The sequence below is a fragment of the Balaenoptera musculus genome, chromosome 2, assembly GCF_009873245.2.
Source record: "Balaenoptera musculus isolate JJ_BM4_2016_0621 chromosome 2, mBalMus1.pri.v3, whole genome shotgun sequence".
In the NCBI taxonomy this organism is placed as follows: Eukaryota; Metazoa; Chordata; class Mammalia; order Artiodactyla; family Balaenopteridae; genus Balaenoptera; species Balaenoptera musculus.
This window is the reverse complement of record NC_045786.1, coordinates 147,955,782-147,978,195: the sequence shown is the minus strand read 5'-3', so window position 1 is coordinate 147,978,195 and position 22,414 is coordinate 147,955,782. Positions and strand designations below refer to the sequence as shown.

General features: G+C 46.6%; 1 protein-coding gene across 1 annotated transcript; it reads left to right on the top strand.

Annotated features, from left to right (window-relative positions):
- The first annotated feature begins 16 nt into the window (after positions 1 to 16).
- NPC2 (NPC intracellular cholesterol transporter 2) lies at positions 17 to 8,884 on the top strand. The gene is made up of 4 exons (XM_036843394.1): positions 17 to 287; positions 3,505 to 3,612; positions 5,552 to 5,724; positions 8,028 to 8,884. Exons 1-4 carry the CDS (start codon positions 206 to 208, stop codon positions 8,112 to 8,114), a joined length of 450 nt encoding a protein of 149 aa, XP_036699289.1. The 5' UTR covers positions 17 to 205; the 3' UTR covers positions 8,115 to 8,884.
- Positions 8,885 to 22,414: the final 13,530 nt, after the last annotated feature.

Here is a 22,414-nt window from a genome sequence, read left to right as displayed (position 1 = left end):
AGCGGACCGGATGGGCGGAGTTTGCGAATGTCTGGGACACCGTGTCTGGCTCCCTGGAGCCGGGGGCGGGGCGCGGGCAGGCCTCGGACCCGGTTGCTGGTGACCGGTCGCCTGACGGGGCTCCTCCCCCGGCCCGCCCCTGAAGGTTTATCTTGTGACCGCGGAGTCTGGTTCTTCTTTCCTTGAGCTTGCGGTCTTAGCTGCGATGCGTTTCTTGTGCGCCGCGTTCCTGTTCCTGGCACTCAGCGCCTCCGCCCTGGCCGAGCCGGTGCATTTCAAGGACTGCGGTGAGCCCCGGGGCCAGCCTGAGGTTCCCTCACCCTCTGCGGGAGCCCCCGACAGAACCCGGTGCTAAGATCTCCGAGCTAGGTTGGGTGGGACCCGCGGGCGGCCAGGCTCAGCCTCGGACCCCTCGTGGAGTGGGCTGGAGTGGGTTGGGGTAGGGGACAGGGTGCTGGCCTGGATGAAACCCGACCACTCACAACTTTTCTCCTTCCTTGGAACTTGTGTTTGGGATCCCAGCACATTCCTGGAGGTGGGCCTTTTGCTGAAGTTTCCTAAAGATTGTAGGGCAAACAACCGAAGGTCCATGTGCAGCGTTGGGCGTAAGGGATGAGGCGCAAAACTGCTTTTTATTTATGCCTTGTGTCTTGGATGTCCTCTGCCTCTCCACTCCTTTTGCTTTTTTAAATTTCCCTTTTGCTGACAAGTCGAAAGTCAGTTCTCCTTTTCATGAGTTATTCCGTTAGGGCGTCCTTTGGGCTATGGAATTTTGTGATTCTTACCAGTTTTCCCCTCCTATTTATAGAACTCATGTTTCTGGTCACAACTTGTGATGCATAACCCTCTCATGCAGCTGTGGTTGGAATCTTTGTTGAGAAACACAACAGGGGGTAGAAATTGTGAGTTCCTTCAGTCAAGTCTATCAAATTGTTTGAGCAGAACTTTTCTGAAGTGGAGAGGTGTAGTAATAAATGCAAGAGGCATGAAACGGATTTTATAAAATTTATGAGCTGGAAGGAAACTTAGAGTTCCTATAGTCAATCATTGAATTCCAGAGATGTTAGGTTACTTACCCAGTCACACAGCAGAATGGCAACCAGAATAAATTTGCTCCTTCGTATCCAGTGCCCAGATAATAGTAACTGCTTAATAAATATTTGTTGGAAAAGTAAATGAGGGAAGAAATACTCTTTCCACTATATCTCCAAAATTCATGTTGAGGCAAAAGCAAAGTTGGGAGCTAGGAGACAGGTGTGATTAAGGAATAAAAATTGCTGGCCTATTTATACTTAACAAATGCTGTTCCACTGAACTAGGAGACTGGCATTTGAAAGATCCTATTATCACCTCAAATTACTGCCTTTCCCTCCATTAAACGTAGTGGCCAACATTTGGATGAAGACACTGTTAACTTTATTGTCACTCAACTCTCACAATCTATTTTACAGATGAGGAAACAGGCACATAAAGGTACTTGCTCAATTTCTTACAGCAGTAAGGAACCAGGTTCCTAGTAAGCAGTATGAAACTAGTGGGTGTTTGTGAGTCACTTTCACAATGTTTCAACAGTAACATTAACATTAAAAAAGGGGGGGGGACTCACCTGTCCGTCCAGTGGTTAAGGCTCCATGCTTACACTGCAGGGGGCACAGGTTTGATCCCTGGTCAGGAAACTAAGATCCTGCAAGCCGCGCGGCGCGGCCAAAAAAATTAAAAATTAAAAAAAGAAAAACAACTAAAGAAACTAAATCCTGACATTGTTCTGCTCATGTGAAAAAAGCAGCTGTTAGACCTATGGCAAAAACCTCTTAAGGGAAGGAGAGTTTCAGTTACAGACTTTCAATTTACTTTTGAATTGGGAAATACAGTGTAAAAACTTCAGTGCCCACATCAAAAGGTTTTTTGAGTCCCACTCTATGCCCCCTTTCCCCGAAGTGGTATTTCCTCAAGTGAGAAATGGGGCCAAGCGAACTAGTTTTGCAATTTTTGCAGGTTAGGACTGAGAAGTTTGCTCTATTGACATTGGAAATCCAGGAACGTCTTGTCAGCAAAAATAAAACTGGATGAAGGAGCTACAAGTACTGCCCTCTACTCAGTTCCTACTAGATCAAGTGACCCAGCCTTGAAAGAAACTAGAAGTTGAAAGCTTCAGCATAAGCACTGCTTTTCAATAAGCTGTTGACTAAAATTCCGGATATTTTTTTTCCTGGCCATAGACGATAGGACAGAGTGGAAGAGAGTGCTTAAAGAAGAGAATCTTGTATTTATTGTTTGAGAACTTTGCCATGATGGAGAAGCAAGTTGGGGATAGGGAACTGCAAAGTATGATTTACAGACCTAGCTGGAGCAGTGTTAGTCAATACGACACAACTCTTCCACCCAAGAGCAGGCACATAATGTGCTCTCAACCTGCCATTTCCTTTCTGTCTTCATGCGTTCTACTTCTGAGACAGAGTCCATATTGTCTAGATCCATAATTTCTACCCACAAAGTAAATTTGAGGTGAGAGGCTCACCTTTTGTATGAAAGGGAAACTTTCTAACCCACCCAGGAGCAGCTACTCTAGATTGAATTCATGGACTAAATCCCAGTATGATAGTGATAATGAATACCTATATAGCATTACTATGTTCCAAGCACTTATTTCAGAGCTATATGTGTATTAGCTCACCTACCCTATGAGGTAGGTACCATTATTAGCCCCCAGAGAGGCTAAGTATCTTGCCTTAAGGTTCCATAGTAAGTAATGGAGCCAGTGAGATTTCAAAGCCAGTTGTCGGATCCCAGAGTCTAGCTGTCAGCAGTGGTATATGAGTGGCGGAGCTTAAGCTTACCCTGTTGTTTACTTGCATTCTCTGCCATTCAGCTGTCTGGTTTCAGGGGCCTGGATGAAGTAAGGAGATTCTTAAAGATTTGTACTTAACCTTTTTTGGTCAAGGTATTTTTGTCCTTGTTTAGACTGAAAAAAAAAAAAGGACACACACCCTGCCTCAAAGACACTTATTCTGAAGAACACAGGTTCCAGAGTAGAATGTACTACAGGTGCATGCTTAAAATTGTTCTCATCGGTAGGCGTATACAAAGCTCAGAGACCACTGATTTGGAGAGCTACCAGGACAGGATTGAAAGATGGTAGGGAAGGGCAGTTAGGGAGCAGCCAGTCTCAAGATTCCAAATGGAAACAGTAGCCGTGCAACCTGAGCCATCGCTTATGCCGTGTGTGCTGCTTTAAAATCCTGTGTCAGGATAGAAGGAAGGGTGGGGATGATTTTCCCTGGAATAGCCCTCCCAGGATATAGAGCAGGGGAGCTGACTAGGTATACTCAATAATTTCTTTAATTCCCTTTTACCTGTCAAATGTGAACAGTTTCCCGGGGACCACGGATGGTCGGAGAAAGAACTCACCCCCATTGGGAAGGCAGAGCACCTTCCCGTTAGGTGAGAGACAGCCTAGGTGGTTTGTTTTCCCACCCATTTCAATAAATTTTTCTTCTTTTGCAGGTTCTGGCGTCGGAGTTATAAAGGAAGTGAATGTGAACCCATGCTCCACCCAGCCCTGCCAACTGCACAAAGGACAGTCTTACAGTGTCAATGTCACGTTCACCAGTAGTGAGTAAAAGTGGCTCTTACCTTCAAATTCATCTTAAAGCGTAACATCAATCTCAAATATTGGAATAAGTGTGGGAATATGAGGGAGGGGAATTGCAGTCAGGAATTCTGTGACCTCCCTCTCAATGGGCAAAGCTTGGATTCACTATGCTCTTACACTATGCTCCCTTCTCATACTGGGTTCCCATATGCCTGTTTCTCGGAATCCATAGTTGCCAGACTCCCTTCGAGCAAACAGGGGGATTTCCATGTTTTCACAGGTCAAAGAAGACAGCTTGGCTTCTCCGTGCCCTATTTTGGTCCGTATTGCACAGTGGATTTCATGGGAATGTCAACTCTGCTTAGCTACTGACTGCAGAGTGTTAGTACAGAACCCAACCCTGTAGACTCTGGAACGCCTCCAAAGTGTTATTTCAAGCAATATATCTTCCGGCTGTTAAGTCTATATTCTGCCTGAAAATATAGGAACAATTAATATTTAGCCTCTGTAAGGTTTGGGGAGCTCACTGGTGACCCAAGAAACAATCAAGAAGCTTTCTTCTTCAACTTGAAAACATGTTATTGGAACTTGTTTCTTTCTGGTACCACATTCATTTCCTTCAGATTCCCAGGAATCTAGACAATGTGAAAATCTCTGTTTCTAGAAAGAGCATCTACCTTGAATCTTTCCCTCATTTTCTATCCTATGGAACTAGACTAGACAGACTAATTAGGAACTTTGAGATTTCTATCATCTCTTGTTTGTAAGCCTAAAGACAGCTCTAAGTCCTAGAGTTGTTATCTCTCCTGGACAATACCCTGTCCCCTCTATTGTTCCAAACCAAAAAAGTACCTTCTAAACAAAAGTAATTCCCAACCCAGACAGAAAGAAAGAAGCAGAGCCAATGCTCTGGATCTCCAGAAGAATCTAATAGCGCATAACTCCAATTGCCCTAATTTTAGTATATTTATTCCTCCTGCCCAGCTTGCAATATGGAGGGTAGAGGTTAGCAAGAAATGTTCCTCTTTCTTTTACCCAGTTTCTAAAGGGTTACCGCTTTCACTACTGTTACAGCCCGTGGCATTTCTATGGAGACTCCTCTTCCCTCTTTCCATATTGTCTTCCATTTTATTCTTTTTTTTTCTTTTTAAAAGAAATTCACGTTCTTTTTTATTTATTTATTTATGACTGCGTTGAGTCTTCGTTTCTGTGCGAGGGCTTTCTCTAGTTGCGGCAAGTGGGGACCACTCTTCATCGCGGTGCGTGGGCCTCTCACCATCGCGGCCTCTCTTGTTGCGGAGCACAGGCTCCAGACGCGCAGGCTCAGTAATTGTGGCTCACGGGCCCAGTTGCTCCGTGGCATGTGGGATCTTCCCAGACCAGGGCTCGAACCCGTGTCCCCTGCATTGGCAGGCAGATTCTCAACCGCTGCGCCCCCAGGGAAGCCCCCATTTTATTCTTAATTTCTGTCGGAATCCTTTGGACAGGGTATTTGAGAATTCAGAGACCAGTCTCCCCAAACCCTTTAAGATACACAATACACTTTGACAGAATCTGATGTAAATAGTAAACAAAGTTTACCACCAAAAATCAGTTAGCTTGTTCGATAAAGTTATTTATCCATCCAGGTGGGTCTGATTCTCCTGCGAAACTATGAAGGCAGTGAAGAGCAAGGTGGGGTCAGCAGCAAAGAAAACAGCCCCCGCTGACTGCTTTTTTTTTTTTTTTTTGTATAATTCAGTCATTTTTCAAATTTCAGAGTGAATGCTTGCTGTATAGCATTCATGGAGGTACTAAGTATAACTCCAAATAGAAATAGACCCTAGGAATTAAGAGGTACAGGATTTGGTTTGCTATCACAGCAATGCCATTGCTTGAGAATATGTCTGAATTTTTTATTTAGAGTTTGGAAATAGGCTGTTTCCTTCACCATCTTATTCTCTTTTTTTTTCCTCTTAGGCACTCAGTCTCAAAGTAGCAAAGCCGTGGTGCATGGCATTGTGATGGGCGTCGCAATTCCCTTTCCTATTCCTGAGCCTGATGGTTGTAAGAGTGGAATCAGCTGCCCCATTGAAAAAGACAAGACCTATAGCTACCTGAATAAACTACCCGTGAAGAGTGAATACCCCTCTGTAAGTGACATTGTAGTTGAGGACACCGAAGGTCCTGTGACTAGATTGGAAATCTGAGGAGAGGGGGCAGGAAGAAAAGATTAGAATAGGAATCCTTCATCTCTATGAGGAAGAGTCGGACACCTGGGAGAAAGGAGTGTAGGAATCTTGAGCTGGGGCGGAGAGTTTTCACTGTGTCCCTTTGTTCTTTGTCTCTTGCTTAATGGTCATCCTGGGCCTAACGATGCCTTTTTTATATACAGTATTTCACTGGATTCTTGTGACCACCTACGTAGAGGTGATACTATTCCCATTTTACAGATGAAGAGATGTTAGCCTCCAATGCTATGCAGTATGAACAGAGTCCATTCTGCCAAGAATTACAGCCTAGATTGAGACCCAGGTCTCATGATTCCAAAACCTGTGCAGTGTTACAAGATTTTAGCTAGGTACCAAATAGTTCAAGATTTCAAGTAGCCAGAGCATTGTCATCAGAAAAACCTGGTTTCTCCATTAATCTCTTAACAAGAAAGCAGTAATTTATTAGGTCCGTAGCAGAGCGGTGGCTTTTTCCTCTGCTTTCTCTCCTCTGCCACCACCACCACCCCCAACCTTCACCTCTGACTCGCCCTGCTGTACCTACTTCTTTTTCTACCAAACACATGTGAGATAGAGCCTGCTGGAATGAGCCTGTGTTAACAATATGAATCTTGATAAGAATGGAGGAAGTAAAGGGATTACTTTTTTTCCATGAAGAAAAAGAGCTGTATTTCTTAAAAGGAGATCAAGTAGAACCAGGAGCAATCTGGCCATTTATTTCCTAGAAACAGCAAGTAATTAAAAGACATTCTAAAAAGACTCAAATGTAGGGAGTCTGTGCTTAAGAGGTATCAGAGACCCTAAAGGTCGGGAAAAGATTTGTAGATTAATTTGCAGAGCAGCCATGTAATCGTGGGCATATCTGAGCCTCAGTAACTCAGAGTGTCTAGTTAGGGCCTGATACCGAGTAGGCACTTAATATGTGGTAGCTATTGTTAAGTGACATTTCATTTGTTTTTTGTTTGTTGGTGGTTGTTTTTGTTGGTTTTGCCATGCCACGCAGCTTAAGTGACATTTCATTTGAAAACCAGCTTGAACTATGTTAATGTGTGCACTAAGTGAAACAGTAGTTAATGTGTACTAGTCTTGAAAAACTTATCAAACAAGTTTCAAGAAGCTGGGTATCACTATCACTCAAATGTTGCATTCTGAAGAAACATTTTGAGTACAAAAGAGAGGTTGTAACTAAAAGCAAGTAAGCTTAAGAAAGGACTGGCAAAAAAAAATAAAAAGAAAGAAAGGACTGGCAAAGTGCCAGTGATTTATTAAGAATTAGAAGAGACAGCTCATAGTATGAGTGTAACAAGTCAAGGCAGAGATCTCTGAGGGGGTACATTGTTGGAAAAAAAAAACAGTTTAAGGGCATTAATCAAAACTGTATTGCCACAAAGGTCATTGTCCCTGAAAGTATTCACACAACCCTAAACTTCTTTGAACATCCTTTGTGCTTTGACATTTCCTTTTCCAGCTAACAAGTAAGTTTCCTGAGACCTAGGAATCTAACTTTTTACTCTTCATACTTCATAGGTAAAGTTGGAAAAAGCTGGATCAGGTTGTCAAAATGCATGTGAAATTGTTTAAATGTAAAATTATTTTTCATGGATGGCTTCATTTTTTTTTTAATTAATTAATTCATTCATTTTTTTTATTTTGGCTGTGTTGGGTCTTCGTTGCTGCGCGCGGGCTTTCTCTAGTTGCAGCGAGCAGGGGCTACTCTCCGTTGTGGTGTGTGGGCTTCTCATCGCAGTGGCTTCTCTTGTTGTGAAGCATGGGCTCTAGGCACACGGGGTTCAGTAGTTGTGACACACGGGCTTAGTTGCTCCGCGGCATGTGGGATCTTCCCCGACCAGGGCTCAAACCTGTGTCCCCCGCGTTGGCAGGCGGATTCTTAACCACTGCGCCACCCGGGAAGTCCTGGCTTCATTTATGTACCATTGATCTCAGAGGGAAAAGAACGCTTTAGAAAATGTATTTGAGAAGCTAACTAGACTAGGATGTGGCACTGCTAACACCAAGTCCTAGGTGTAACTTGGTTTGCCCTTCTAAGCTTAAGGACACGGGCTGTGCCCACATCCCAAGCAGCCTTCATGATGGCATGACTTAAGAAAAGGACGAGGAATTAGGCAGTTTGTTACAATTTACATTTAGGATTCATAGTTAAACCCATTCTGGATTGAGGTGAGGTTCTAGTTTCATTTTTCCCAATTCTTTTTCTCTTTCTCCAGATAAAACTGGTGGTGGAGTGGGAACTTAAGGATGACAACGACCAACGTCTCTTCTGCTGGCAAATCCCAGTACAGATTGAAAGCTAGAGCTATTTGATGCCAATATGTCTGTCTGGGGGTGAGAGAGCACGGGTGGAGGGAGAGGAGGAGAAATAAAGTCTAAACTAAATCAGTGCCATAAGATGAAAGGAATTTCTAGACTGCCGTTCTAGCTTCTCAACCTCCAAAAGCATCTAAGACGGTATTTCCTGAGAGCTCAGAACTGTCGCCCCTGTATTATCCTTTGTAAAAGGGTTGAAGGAAAGAGGAGAAAGTGAGACTGTAGGGATTGATTTAATTGCCTTTGGGGTGGGGGGGGTTTTGTTTGTTTGTTTTGGTTTGGTTTTTGCTTTTGGAATAAGGAGGGTCTAACCAGACATGATCCAAATGAGGCTGCTTGGGGGATATTGGATAACTTGCCCTAGGGTTACCAGCCCTTGCAGCAAAGCATGGGTTCCAAACCACATCCATCTAGGTGGGATATTACATCTGCAGGTTCCTCATCTCCACGTGCCTCGCTGAGTTCAGTGCATCTGGCCAGTGAGCTTCCTCACCTCCAGCTCCGCTGCTTCACCGGCCATGACTTGCTCTGCAGTGGTGTCCAGCGCGGTAGTGGAGGGGAGGTATTCTACGACAGAAATTCTCTGCAGTTAGCTCATGTCTCCTTTACTATCTTAGGTGGTTTTCATTAAATGCATCACTTGATTAGCAGATGTTTGATTTTTTTTTTTTTTTTAACAACACTAACTTGTGGCTTCTTTATGCACCTGGGGATGTCCCTTTGAATAAATAAAAACTCGTCAATCTTTTCTTCCGCATTTGGGCTGTGGACACCTGCTTCTTTCACAGAGTATGTTCCCCCAGATCCATGGGAGGTGGACACCCGGTCCCATGGTCCCAGAATGCAGTACTGTAAAGACATGACTTTCAGAAACTGCCATTTCTCCCTTTCACACAGTTAGGCCTCACCTCTCTGTCTTACACAAAATGACCTTGTTTGCTTCACTTTGCACAGTCTTATGCCACCAAGTGTGCTTGAAAGAAACAGTGAAAGCAAACATCACCTAGTTGAATAACAACATCTGCAAGGTCAGGGCAACTGAATTTGGGGTTGAGGCGGGGAGTAGGAAGTTACAAGTCGGCATAAGCATGGCAATCTTTGGGAACCTCCTGCCTTGAAGAAAGCTTAGAAGCTTTAAAGATGAAATGTGAAGTTGCAGGAAGTAATGGCTAGATTATTTAAATCTTGGGGTGTCCTACTCTTGATGTACAAGTATAATCATGGGGCATATATTTTGCTGTTTTGAATCAATGTACTATCAGTCAGGTTTTAGCTGTCACAGAGATTACAGCCCTATTCACGAAGGAGTTGGGTAATGTGGAAGGTCATCTCTTTTAGGCTGGGGTGCTTATGCAGCAAATAAGTCATTTGGTCCAGTTCTTTTCATCCTACTGATTTCACTAGATTTCTTGGATTTCTTTGGCTTGTGAGTTTCCCAGGAAAACCACCAGGGGACAGCAATAGATTGGGAATAATGTTATCAACGGCCAAGATTCCCTAGTTAATTCCTGGAGCCATTCAACCACTGTACTCTAGCTAAGATGTTTTGTGTATCCTATCACATTGTGTCTAGAGGGACAGCCCACTCTGTCTCCGCATGCTGAACCCTGGGTATATCAAACTTATATGGATTCCAAAGGTGGTTAACTGCTGTGGTTTCTGGCTTCAGACTGCCGGTAGTTGGATCCTGGCTTCACTACCTGCCGGTAGTTGGATCCTGCCGATAGTTGGATCCTACTTCAATCAGTAGAGTATGATCTTTAAATCCCTTAACTTTTCTGTGTGTCAGTTTCCTTATCTGTTAACTAGAGATAATAACAGTAGAGCTGTGAGGATTAAATGAAGCGATGCCTGTAAAGCATTTAGAATGACCCCTGGCACATAGTACACATCAGTAAATGTTAGCTGCATTCCAAGAGACAAACATTGTCCCTCATCTAGGTATAGCAGGAAAATCAGAAGGTTCAATCTGATGTGTGATGATACGTCACCTCAAAAATGAGGCAATCCTCTATGCACGGGAACTTTCTCATGTGCCTGGAAAACCTCAGTTCTCATATGCGTCCGCTCTCTCCCTAATCCCAGAAGACTCTCATGTCATTGAGCTCCTTTGAGGCTAACAACTGCCTGCCCTGCATTTTGTACTTCTGCCCTCAAATGTTGAAGGAAGACAGAAAAAAAGCAGTTCCGCTAGTGTATACCCTTCCGTTAGAGCAGAAGGGTCATGCAACAGCTTAGAACTGTTTACCAGCCATTGTGAGGCTCCGTGGAGCCTGCAGCAGTGAGCTGGGTAGGGCTCCCATGGGGGGATTAGTTTGAAAGGTCGTCTTCTGTACAGAGGGTTTGCGGGCAGCCCCCTCAAAAAGGTCATGCTCTTTCCTGTGACGCTCTCACGCTTTTCTAGTCCGCTGAGCAAGCCATGGAGGCTTAGACAGCTTCTCTCTTGCGTGAGTTCCAGAGTAGAGAAACCCCAGACTCCAGTGGTTAAAAAAACATGATGCAGACCCCTGTTTACAGAATAAAGGGAATCCAATACCCAGTATCCCCAGTTTGGGAGTGTTAGATGGGAGGTCTGGCATTTAGTCAAATCTTTAGGCTAATGAAAAGCAATGAGCATGGAGTAATTTCTAATCCCCTATGTTTGGTTTGAAATTTTAGTTGACTTTTTAAAAGCAACAGATTGATCTTAATTATGCTTTGCGAAGGTTGATAAAACAGTCTGTTCTCTAAGAACACCCACGGACGTAGGAAAGTGGCTTGACATAGGTGGGGTCCAGGCTAAGGGAAGGTGATCTGGGATTAGCCATTTACATCAGACAATCCAAAAAGCAAATATTGCTTAAATGACTGGGTTGGTGTGAGGACAGGGTCATGGTGCATAGGAAGAGCACTGACACAGAGGAAAGGGTTATGTGTGGAAAATGTCGCCAAGGTGATAGTTACCTTGAACAAGTTTTTTCCCAGGGGCCCTTGGGAAAGAGACTGATCAGGAAATAGAACTTGGGGGATTTAAAGGCCTGAGATACTCAGTTGAGGAGGGTGAGGGTGTGTGTGTGTGTGTTGGGAATGGGAGAGGCAGTCTTGTGTGACCTGCGGTAGAAAGTGGCACAGGATCTCCACAGATGTTGCCTAAAAAAGTCTTTAGAAGAGTTGAGTCATTTTGGGTTGTTGTGTTTTCTTCTATGAAGAGAATCCCCTGGCCTATCCCTCAGATTCTAAACTGAATCCTATTCAGTTACAGCTGTCAGTTGACTAGCAACTAAATGGTCTGGGTGTTGGTTGCCATGGAAACAGCTAAAAGGCCCATCGCTATGGGAACCTACCATGCTCTCCAAACCAGGGATTTGGTTTCTAAAAAGGAGTGGAGGGGAGGGTGGTGGATGGGGCCCAGGAGATGGGCTGCAGAGGTGGCTTGAGGGTCCTTGGAGAAGGTGGCAAAGTGGTGAGCGCACATGGCTAGCTCCTTAGTGACTGGGGTGGAGGAGGAGCAGTGGCGTCTCCCACTTGCTGCAGGCATTCCCTGCCTGTTCTCAGCTCCTTGCCCCATGACGCCAGAGAGTGCAGATGTTTGCTGTCCCAAATAGGGGAAAGGCATGAGACCCTGGGGCAGACCTAGCCCATCAGCGCTGCTCCCCTCATCTGCTGGGGCTCTGAGAGGAAAAGTCTTGGCTCCTCTCTGCCTGGCAGGCTGTTCTCCACACGTCGTGTGTCCCAGATAAGCAGCCAGCAGAGAAAGGATGAGCTTAGCTCTGCCTGTCGGTGAGTTAAGCCGATAAGGAGCCTGGCAGACAAAATGGATGACTGCTGGCCTTGAACATGGCAGAGATGCTGGGGGTTCCACGTGAGGAAGCAGAAGGGCTTCTGTTCTCAGCGTTAGAGAAATGCATTACTCTGCTCTCCCCTACCCACCCACAGGCCTCTACCACAAAAAAAGGGGTACTGCAGGTGGAGCAAAATATTAAAGATGGGGTTTTGCAGAGGTTCTCAATGGATGTGCACAACAGTTATGAGATTCTTTTCTGGGTTTTGCAATCAAGGGAAATAGCTTACATCAGTGTTTAGTGGTAAGCTGACCTTTTACTGAAACAAAGACAAAACATCCTAGTGGTTCTGCCATGAATTACTGTCAATGTGTCATATAAAAATGGAAGGAATTGGGCTAGATAATCTCTAATGTCTCTGTCAGAACTAACAGCTTATGATTCATCAAGACACTGAAGGGAAGCTCAAGCACCACGGGCAAGCGGATGCAGACTAGTCACACCTGTGAGAACAAGGACAATTCCCGGAGTCCAGAGGGGCTTAGGACAGAGACTAAGGGCAAGATATTTGATTTAGAGGCCATCTCAGATAGGTTTGTCCCTGGGGACTTTCACCCGATTCTCCAGAATTCTGAGATGGGTGGTCTTGATCTTCTCTCCTCATCTCGCCTTCTCCTGCCTGCAGGTGCTGGTCTTGGCCCCTCCTGGGGAGCTTTAGAGTCTAGGAGCCGGGCACCAGAGAGAGATGCCAACTGCAATCTGAACCACTCCACAGGACCATTGAGCATTTCCCCAGGCTCATAGGGGAGGTTTTCACTTTTGGAACACAATAGTTGTTTAGATTTCTATACTGTTTAAATGTTTAAATACATACTGGGTTTCTATCCCAGCTCCAACTCTTTCCCCAGCTGATTGACTTTGGATGAGTTATTTAACTTACCCTTAAGGCTTCAATTTCCTCAGCTGTAAAACAGGAGGATAAGAGGGTCCACCTGGGGGTGGTTCTAATGATGACCGAGGTGGTGTATGCAAAGCATTCAGCTCAATGCCTGACTCTAATAAGTACCTGATTTTTATTATCCTTCTAGATAAGAAAAGAAGCTTGCATCCATGGAAACTGCTCAGTGGCCTAGAATCGCAGGCATTTGCCATGAATTTGTCTTCTAGACTTCATTTCAGGTGCCATTCAAGACCAGTGGCCGCCTGATGGCCTCCCTGTGGTTTGCCTTCATTAAGGCAGATTCTAATCCTCTCTTTATGACACTTAACCACATTCTTTTTCATGTGTAATTTGTAATTATTGTGTCAGCTTACCTTCCTACTAGACTGTAAACATCTTGAGAATAGAGACTGCCCTTTCCTCTCTAAGTAAATGCCTAAAACTCAGCACTCAGCAATTATTTAGCAATTTTTTTTCTTTTGTTTTTTCTTTTGTTTTTTTTTTGCCACTCCACAGGTCTTTCGGGATCTTAGTGCCCCGATCTGGGGTTGAACCCAGATCAGTGCTGTGAAAGCGCCAAGTCCTAACCACTGGACCACCAGGGAATTCCCATTTAGCAAATTTTTTTAATGTGGAAAAAAATGTCATGATTCTTTAAGTTTTGAATCTGACCATTTAACCCTACAGTAGCCTTGGTCTCCAAAGGGCTGGGAAGAGTAACAGTGGATTTGGTTTCATTCTCAGAAAGAAGGGCATGGTAGCGCCCTATCCTGGGTGGGTAGCTCTAGAGCAGGACTCAGGCTCCCATCTTGTAGAAGTCAGTTGTCATCTGTGTCCGGGGCTCATTGACAACACTAGCTTGTCTCCAGCCTGCAGGTTCCCTGGCCTTGGGCTCAGGAGGAAATGTCTCCCCCTCCCTTCCTGGCAGCTGTCTGTCTTCAGTTCTGTTCTCCCAGCCTCCCGGCTGCTCTTGGCTGCTCCTGTCTGGGTCACAATGCCAGCTCTGTAGCTGCATGTTGTATCAGGTTGCCTCTGAGAGTTCGAGAGAAAGTGGATCTGGCTTATCCAACTCTATCCCCTCTCTGGTACGCTGAATCTCTACAGCCTTTCGGCTTCCCTGCAGAGCTTGCCGGTGCTCGGCTCAGCAGGAACAAGGCCCATAGAGCTATCCAGAGCATCTCCAAGAGTGTGGCTGCTGAGAACCATCTCCTTTCAAGGCGGGTAAAGGAAAGGCTGGGGTAGGGAGTAAGGCAGCGGAATGGATGTAAGAGAAAAGACTCTAGGCTGGACCGATTTGCCGTAGGATCTTTGGACGAATCATTTAACCTCTTTTAGTTAAATACGTCACAGAGGTGTTGTGTGGACAAAAGGAAACGGTGGATGTGCACACATAGCTTGGAAATACAAAGGCTACTCATACTCAGAATATTGATATCATAGGCTAGTGGAGAGGACTGGCAATTCATCCTGTAGATTTTCCTGCTTAGTTACTGATGACTTGATGAGCTGGACATACCCACAGAAAAACCCACAAGAAAAACAAGGTCCTGGATTTGATCACTGTAAGAGCAAGTTTAAGATTTCCCCACAAAACGGATGTCTAAGGCAGCTGACTCTTCTGAAATGTTTGCTGTTAGTCCTAAGGGTGTATGCAGCTAAGGCAACTGCTCATTTCCGTCATCCTCATTCCCTTGCAGAATTTATGTGGGCAGGACTCTGTGCATTACTTCCACCAACGCTTACTGAGCACCTACTGTGTGCCAGACACTCTGCTGGGCCCTAGGGATGAAAAAAAATGAGTAGGGCAAGGTCCCTGCCTTCAAGGAGCTCAGAGTCTAGTGGTAGAGGCAAGTGGCAACCCATCACGGTGATACAATCGGACAATGCTGTGACAGTCACATGTACAGAAGGCCATGGCATCCAGAGGGAAGAGCACTGAGGGCGACTTGGCCTGGAAGAGGCAGAACCAGGTCAGTCTTCTGCTGGGAGCATGGCTGCAAATGGAGATGTCTAATATGGTACTAGATCTTTATTCGTCCATCATTTATCCTTCCTTCCGTCATTCAACAAACATGTCCCTGCTCTTTGTCTTCTGAGGTTTTTTGGAATATTTATTGTAGTGAATTTACCTTCTCCTGAACTTCTCGTCTTGGTTAATTTGTTTTCACTTAAAGTTCCTCCTCCTCTGTTTACTCTGGAACTAAGTAAGCATACTTGGTTATGTCCTATGTACCTAGTACACATATGTGTATCTCCAGCTAAAGTTATCAATTTGGATTTTAGACTTCTGGCCCCCATCTGACCCACTTCTCCTTTCTCTGTCTATGCTCCAGCCACACTGGTCTCCTTTCAGTTCCTCAAGTTGGCTCTGCTCCCCTCCCCCAGCCACGGGACACTTACACATGCTGTTCCCTCTGCCTGGAATGTTCCCCCTCACTTAGTTAACATTCATTTAGTTAACTCTTAGTCATCCTCCACATTTCTGCTGAAATACCTCTTCCTCCTGGAAGCCTGCCCTGGCCACCTCCCCCAGATCAGAGCAAGTCCGTACTTTGCTCTACATTCTCATAGCACCCTAGTTCCTCCCTTCCAGGCACTGTTCAAAGTTACATGCTGGTAGGATTATTTGATTAATGTCATTTCTCTCAATAACTTTTAACCATCATCAGGAGAGAAAACATTTCTATTTTGCTCATCACTATATGTACAGTGTCTAGCACAGCTCAGTCTGAGGAGCAGGTGGCCAATAAATATTTTTTGAAAGAATTAATTAATGGAATGATTAATGACTTTTTTGCCACTATTTGCCTTGGGCCTAAATGGCTGTGTGTCCAAAACCAAAAACAATCCCAAACATAAAATCAAGGACCAGAACTGAACAGGGAACCTCCTCTAAGAGAGGCACAAAAAGAAGGTAAACCAGGGGCGAGATGTCCCAGAACTAGGGGGCTCCTGGCTTGTAGGAGTGGAGGGCCAAGGTAGGAAAAATGGAAAGTCTGGAGCCCCCTGGCAAGGTCAGACCTAGGAGGTGGGTTGGGAAGGAGGGAGAATCAATAGGTAGGTATTGAGCTATTACCCTGATTTTCTCACAGGGTACTGGTGTTCCTTGGGTGTAAGATAATGTGCTGGGGTACAAAAAACAGGATAAGTGTCCCATTCTCCCACTGCTTCAGTTATAACTAGACTTTGAGGAGTGTGGGATTGAGGGGGAGGAAGATCATTTTATATTAAAACCAGTACTGATATAAAGTGGAGTATAAATTTCATATGATGATAAAAACACAAGATTTCAAAGACATTGATGCTATGACTTCAGTGGTAGATCAGTGAAAGAGTCTGAAAAGCATTAATACCTCAAAGTACTATATTCCAAAGGATTCCGTATGATTGAAGTTTTATAAAGCAAATATTAGATATACATGAAGAATATGCTCTTTCGAGGCAAGATTTTTCTTGTTCATTTTTGTAGCGCTCACCCCTCCCTCGAAGACCTAACACAACAGTAGTTGTGCATGAAGTGTTGAATGGAATCCACAGCAAACCACTCACTGTTAGTCTGGTCAGTAAATTGTTCACTGGATTTTATTATCAAGGTTGCTCTGCCTACCCACTCCTCCAGAGAGAGTTGGGGTCACTTCTGTGTCTCTCTGGACAGGAGCTAAATAAAGAGGCTCCATGGGGTGTTGTGTCCAAACTATTCCAGGACGGAATTGTGCGGGAGACAATGGAGAGGAAGCAAGAGTGAGATGCAAGCAGAAAAGTTTGAAGAGGATTCAACTTCCTGCCATTGCCTATAAGGAAATTATTCTCTAGTTTCTCTGCATGTTTCCTTGGTTTTCTGTGTTTACCTTGACTCCAGGAGGAACTGTGAGCTTTTTGAAGTCAGGGCTGTGTCTGTTTTTCACACAAAGCACCTGAAAACCATGCACAATAAATACTTGTCCACAGTCTGGCCCAGGGAATCCCCAGGATCAGAGTCGATAGAATCTTGGCAAAGATAACCATCCAGATTGCAAAGCCACGAAGAGCAGAGTTCTCAGAGGTAGGTGGTAGGAAGCAGGAAGTTGGTAGAGTAGGTGTGTGAGGAAGGCTGGTGGGTCCTTACGAGTGAGCTGAGCCTTGGCGAGCAGCAGTGGGGATGCGAGTGGTGATTACTGGGATTGATTCTCAGCAGGCGCTGAGATGAAGGAGACAATGTTCTCAGACTTAAATCATTGCTTTTAACTCCCCCAGCGTAATCTCTAATGGTCCCTGGCTGGTGCCACTCAGAGCATCCACCCCCAGACACCCCACTCTGCCTACCTGAGCAAATTCTTCCCAGCTTCTCAGCAACTCTGTATCTCAAATCCACGGTTGCCACCTCCCTTTCCAATTCAACGCATCCCTGTCCCTATTCATTCAGCGTTTAGGGAAGGGGAGGGAGTTTGCAGCTCGCAGTCTGGATACTGTTTCCAGAGTGTATCAAATCAACTACCCCCAGAAGCAGCTCTCTGATGAAGGGACCAGACCCTCCCGTAAAATGTAGCAAGCTGAAGGTCTTGGATGGTGAATGCACGGGAGGTGCCCGCAGCCAGTGATGTGGTTTGAAAGCAGGGCGCCAGGCTGCACCCTTGCCAGGAGAGGGTTGGAAATAAGCCAAACAGAACAGAATGGAAAAACAAGAATCATCTGCAGTTCTTAAAAAAAATAAAAATAAAAATGGGAAGCTAGAGTCAAGGACACGAGACTTGTTGCCAGAGAAGTCGGGGATGAGGGCAAGAGATGCGCGACACTTTTCTCCTCTCCTTCCTGACTGCATTTTCTCCTTTTCGCATAACCTCCCCTATAAATCACCTGTAAATTGTAACCGCGCAAGCTGCACCCACTTGAAATTGCAATCTGGCAGCCCGAAGATTGGCATTCAGGGACTGTCTTTGTCACGAAAAGCAGAATTTTTGTTTATTTTGGTAAATTAATTGCTGGCAGAGAGAGCTTTTCATTTTCCAACCCAAACGATACAAAAGAAGACTGCAGGGTTGGAAAGCACCTAAAGGGTATTCTGGGTTAAATCGCCAGCCTGAGCAGCAAACACAGACTGTCCTTGGCATCTCTGGATATAAAACCACAAAATAGGCCAGGACTGTGTGCTGAGCCCGACGTGTGCACATAAGCAGCCCCTGAGCCTTTACCCTTTAGCAATGTGCAGGCAACCAAAACAAACCAGCCTGCCATCCTGGGGATGGGTGACAATGTCTGTGCCTCATCTACAATTCCTGCCACAGGTGATGAGTGCTTCAGGTGGCATTAGAGGAGGACAGCCTGTGGCCATGTCTTAGGGAAAAGGGCTGGGACTTCCCTGGTGGTCCAGTGGTTAAGACTTCGCCTTCCAACGCAGGGAGTGCAGATTCGATCCCTGGTCAGGGAGCTAAGATCCCACATGCCTCAAGGCCAAAAAACCAAAACATAAAACAGAAGTAATATTGTAACAAATTCAATAAAGACTTTATTTATTTATTTATTAAAATTTATTTATTTTTGGCTGTGTTGGGTCTTCATTGCTGTGCGCGGGCTTTCTCTAGTTGCGGCGAGCTGGGACTACTCTTCGATGTGGCGCGAGGGCTTCTCATTGCAGTAGCTTCTCGTTGCGGAGCCGGGCTCTAGGTGCGCAGGCTTCAGTAGTTGTGGCACGCAGGCTCAGTAGTTGTGGCTCACGGGCTCTAGAGCACAAGCTCAGTAGCTGTGGTGCACGGGCTTAGTTGCTCCGTGACATGTGGGATCTTCCCAGACCAGCGATCGAACCCGTGTCCCCTGCATTGGCAGGCAGATTCTTAACCACTGCACCACCAGGGAAGTCCCAATAAAGACTTTAAAAATGGTCCACATCAACAACAACAACAAAAATCTTAAAAAAAAAAAGGAAAAGGCTCTGGAAGTCTCATTGTCATAAAGGTCACTGTGGCCTCTGCACGCGATGCTATCCTGCCATCTTCCCCAACATCAGACCTGGCCTGGTCATCTTCCTACATAATGAGTCTTACCAGTTGGTCAGCCGTCTGTACCAATCCCACCATGGGGAACAAGCGGGTGTGGTGACTTTGGGAAAGATGACTGCCACAGGACTTACCAGAACCCACAGACACATACCTCACAGGTACACACACTACAGAGATGCCAATCCTGTTCTATTCTAGACAGTATTCAAGTGACGGAAAGGCAAGATTTCAGTGAGATTATTTGGGAAAGTTTTCCTGGACGGGAGGAGATGTTTGACCACTTATTCAAGGGGTATTTTCTTCTTGATTTAGCAGAAAGAAAGGGGAGGGCCTTTCAGATGGTGGTTGAGGAGATGGCTTGGAGGCAGGAGGAAGTAGGAAGCTGAGTGTCTGCAGGGGGCCATGTCAGGTGGTGTTTGGCAGGGTGGGGTTGGGTCAGTAAGAAGTGAGTGGCCCAGGTGACTCGCTTGATGAGTAACTCGGGCTCAGTGTGGGTTGCACACTGAACACACAGCAGGTTTCCAAGCAGGGGGAGGGGATAATGAGGCCAGCCGAGTGTGTGGGATGAACTGGAATTGGGAGGTTGGAGCAAGGGGTCCAAACAGGAACTTTGCCTTATTGGGAGCTCAGCATCAGAGGCTGGACCAGGGTAAGGGCTGGAGAAAGAAAGGGGATGGCAGGAGAATGCCTTTGAGGAGGAAGGCGGAAGGAAGTTCAAAGGAGAAAGAGAAGTAGGCCCTGGGCTTCACTGGAGCAAGTTTATAAGAGCAGGAGGAAGAAGAGCCTGGAAGAAACAGAGTCCTGCCAGCTAGACCCCAGCCCTCTGGCCATTGAGTAATACCTGTAAAGCAGTTTCAATATGTAGTAAGAAAGACTTTCACATCTATAATCTGTTTTGATCAGAATACCTCTGTGATATAGGCAGGGTCAGAGGTCATCTCCCTATAACAAGGGAAGAAATGGAGGCACATATGATTAAAATAACTTGCCCGAGGTCCCGGTCACACCTCATTCCTTTCGCAAGGCAGACCAAGAGGAAGGGCGAGGAGTTCCCTGGGCCAGGCTTCCCTTTCCCCTCAGGCCCTCCTGCCTTGCCGGTAACCTTGTTCCCTGGGCTCCACGGGGTCAGCACCCAAGCTGGCATCCTGGTCCCAGCACACCAGGCTGCTGGATCCCCCTCTTGGGACCTCAAGGGTCTGTTGAGCCTTCCCACCTCAGGACAGTCGGGGGTGGCTGGATCCTGGCTTCAAGTCCCTCTTCTGGCTCTCTCCTCGGAACTCTTGCTGCCTCAAGTCTCCTTGCTTCTCCTCGAGGTCTAGCTGTGGGTTTGGATCAACCCCTGGTCAGCCCCTTCCAATCCACCCTCCTACTGCCCTGCAAGGGTCTCTCCTTGGCCCTTCCTCATCCTTCCTTGGGCACTTCACTTTTTTTACTGCTCAGATAAGGGGTTTTCATATCAGTCCTGAAGAGAAACAGTGGAGGGGCTATTCTTGCCACCTGCTCCAAGAGGCAATTTCATTCTGGCTCCTCAAGTCTGCATGTGTTTGGGGAACTGAGCTGCCCTTTGTCTAAAAGAATTCTTGGACTTCCCTGGTGGTGCAGTGGTTAAGAATCCGCCTGCCAGTGCAGGGGACACAGGTTTGAGCCCTGGACCGGGAAGATCCCACATGCTGCGGAGCAGCTAAGCCTGTGTGCCACAACGACTGAGCCTGCACTCTAGAGCCCGCGAGCCACAACTACTGAAGCCCGTGTGCCTAGAGCCCGTGCTCCGCAACAAGAGAAGCCACTGCAATGGGAAGCCTGTGCACTGCAACCAGGAGTAGCCCCCGCTCGCCGCAACTAGAGAAAGCCCGCGCACAGCAACGAAGACCCAACGCAGCCAAAAATAAATAAATTTATGTTAAAAAAAAAAAAATACCAGTCTCTGCTTCCCAAACCAAAACATCCACTATTGTGGGTAGTTTAAGTAATTATTTAAAAAATAAATAAATAAAAATAAAAGAATTCTTTCCAGGAAGCTCAATATTCAGAATTGATAAAAGTGACTCAATCCCGATGGAAGAGGTAGGAGAGCGTTGTAGTCCATCATTTCCCTTCCTTCCAACTCAAGCGCCCAGCAGCAGCACCTTGTTTATGGAGGTGGGGTGGGGGATTAGAGGCGGAGGTGGATGTAGTGGCAGTGGTCCACGGAGGTGGTCTGAAAACTGCTTATCTAGTCCCCTTTTACAAATGAAGAAACTGAGGCCAGGAGGGGAAGTCACTCGCCCAAGACCACACGGAGTTCCTTCCGGGTCCGTGACTTGGTCTGTGGACCAGTTGGCCCTGCTCTCATCCTCTCCTCTGGGGCCCTCTGCTCCATCCGTGCTTGGCTGCATCCACCCATCCATTCAACCAGTATTAGGGGAGCTCCGTGCCTACCACCGCGCCAGCCACAGATGCAGCAATGAACACCACACAGGCCCTGCTCCTTGCAATCGTGCCACCTCAGCAAACCAGGTAGCTGCAAATTTTTCCCACCCCGGCACAAGCCCCCAGCCTGCCTGTCACTCAGGCTCCCAGCAGCCAGAGCTAAAAATAAAATTGAGGGCAGCATTTTAAGTCAGCAGCGGCAGACCTGGCTGGCCCGGTGGGGAAGGGGAGCTAGGCTGAGCTAGGAGACCTCCTCTGAGCAGGCGGCTGCATTTCTGATAGTGGCCCATTCCCACGAGACTGGTAACAACCACTGCTGGTCTTCCTCCCCCTGTGGACACAGCCCTGGGCGGGGCTGACAGAGCCTCCGTCTGACACCTCACTCCAGATGCCAGCCTTCGCTGGACCTCAGATATATTCTCCTGGCTTTCTTTCTTTCGTATCCACTGTTTTCCTGACCCTGGGCTTTGATTATTCGCAAAGCCAGTGAAGACCCCACTTCTACAGATCTGCTCTGCCCTCATGCTGATGTTCGCAGGTTATGGTATGGCCAGGGGAAACTGGGAGGTGAGGCCCAGGGCTGGGGAGGTCAGGAGTTCTGCCTGGAGCCCTCAGGGCTTACCTCCTGGGGGATTCTGCCGGCTGGCAGGACCTGGATGTCATCTCCAGAACTCTCTGGAGGATGAGGTCACCATCAGACCCCACCCATCTGGATTTCCTCTCCCCACCTTGGGGCCACCTACTTCTCTTTGCTGCTCCCTAGTAATGGGCCAGCTGATGCTGGCAAGCAGGAAAGTGAATAATGTGGGGGAGGAGAAAACCCTGGGTTTGTTCCCACTCCAGGCCACAGCTCTCCACTCTGCAGGCAAGGTGGGCTGCAGGCAGCTGAACAGTCCTGGGAAGAAGAGCAGGAAGAGAGAAAGGACCAGCCACCTGGAGCAGCTCACGCCTCCCCAGAAATGCAGGAGACAAGTGGAAGCTGCTTCCCCTTGTACCTGGGCCTGACTGGGGGGGTCACCTCAGCACCTCAGCATCAAATGAAGTGACAGAGACAAGATGCCGCCTGCCATCCTCCAGATGGCTGGTGTGCTGGTGTCGGCCATTCTTTCTAAATCAAAGGGTTTGGTGAGAACCCCCAAGGAGGAGCAGGCTGGAGAGCTGTGGGGGCGGGCGTCTCCGTCCGACATTCACCCCCTTCCCGCACA

Bases quoted from the DNA above. Each gene is read 5' to 3' on its own strand.
- NPC2 (XM_036843394.1), top strand. From the start codon at position 206: ATGCGTTTCTTGTGCGCCGCGTTCCTGTTCCTGGCACTCAGCGCCTCC. The intron at 288-3,504 runs GTGAGCCCCGGG...CTTCTTTTGCAG, and splicing joins GGTGCATTTCAAGGACTGCG to GTTCTGGCGTCGGAGTTATA. The intron at 5,725-8,027 runs GTAAGTGACATT...CTCTTTCTCCAG, and splicing joins TGAAGAGTGAATACCCCTCT to ATAAAACTGGTGGTGGAGTG.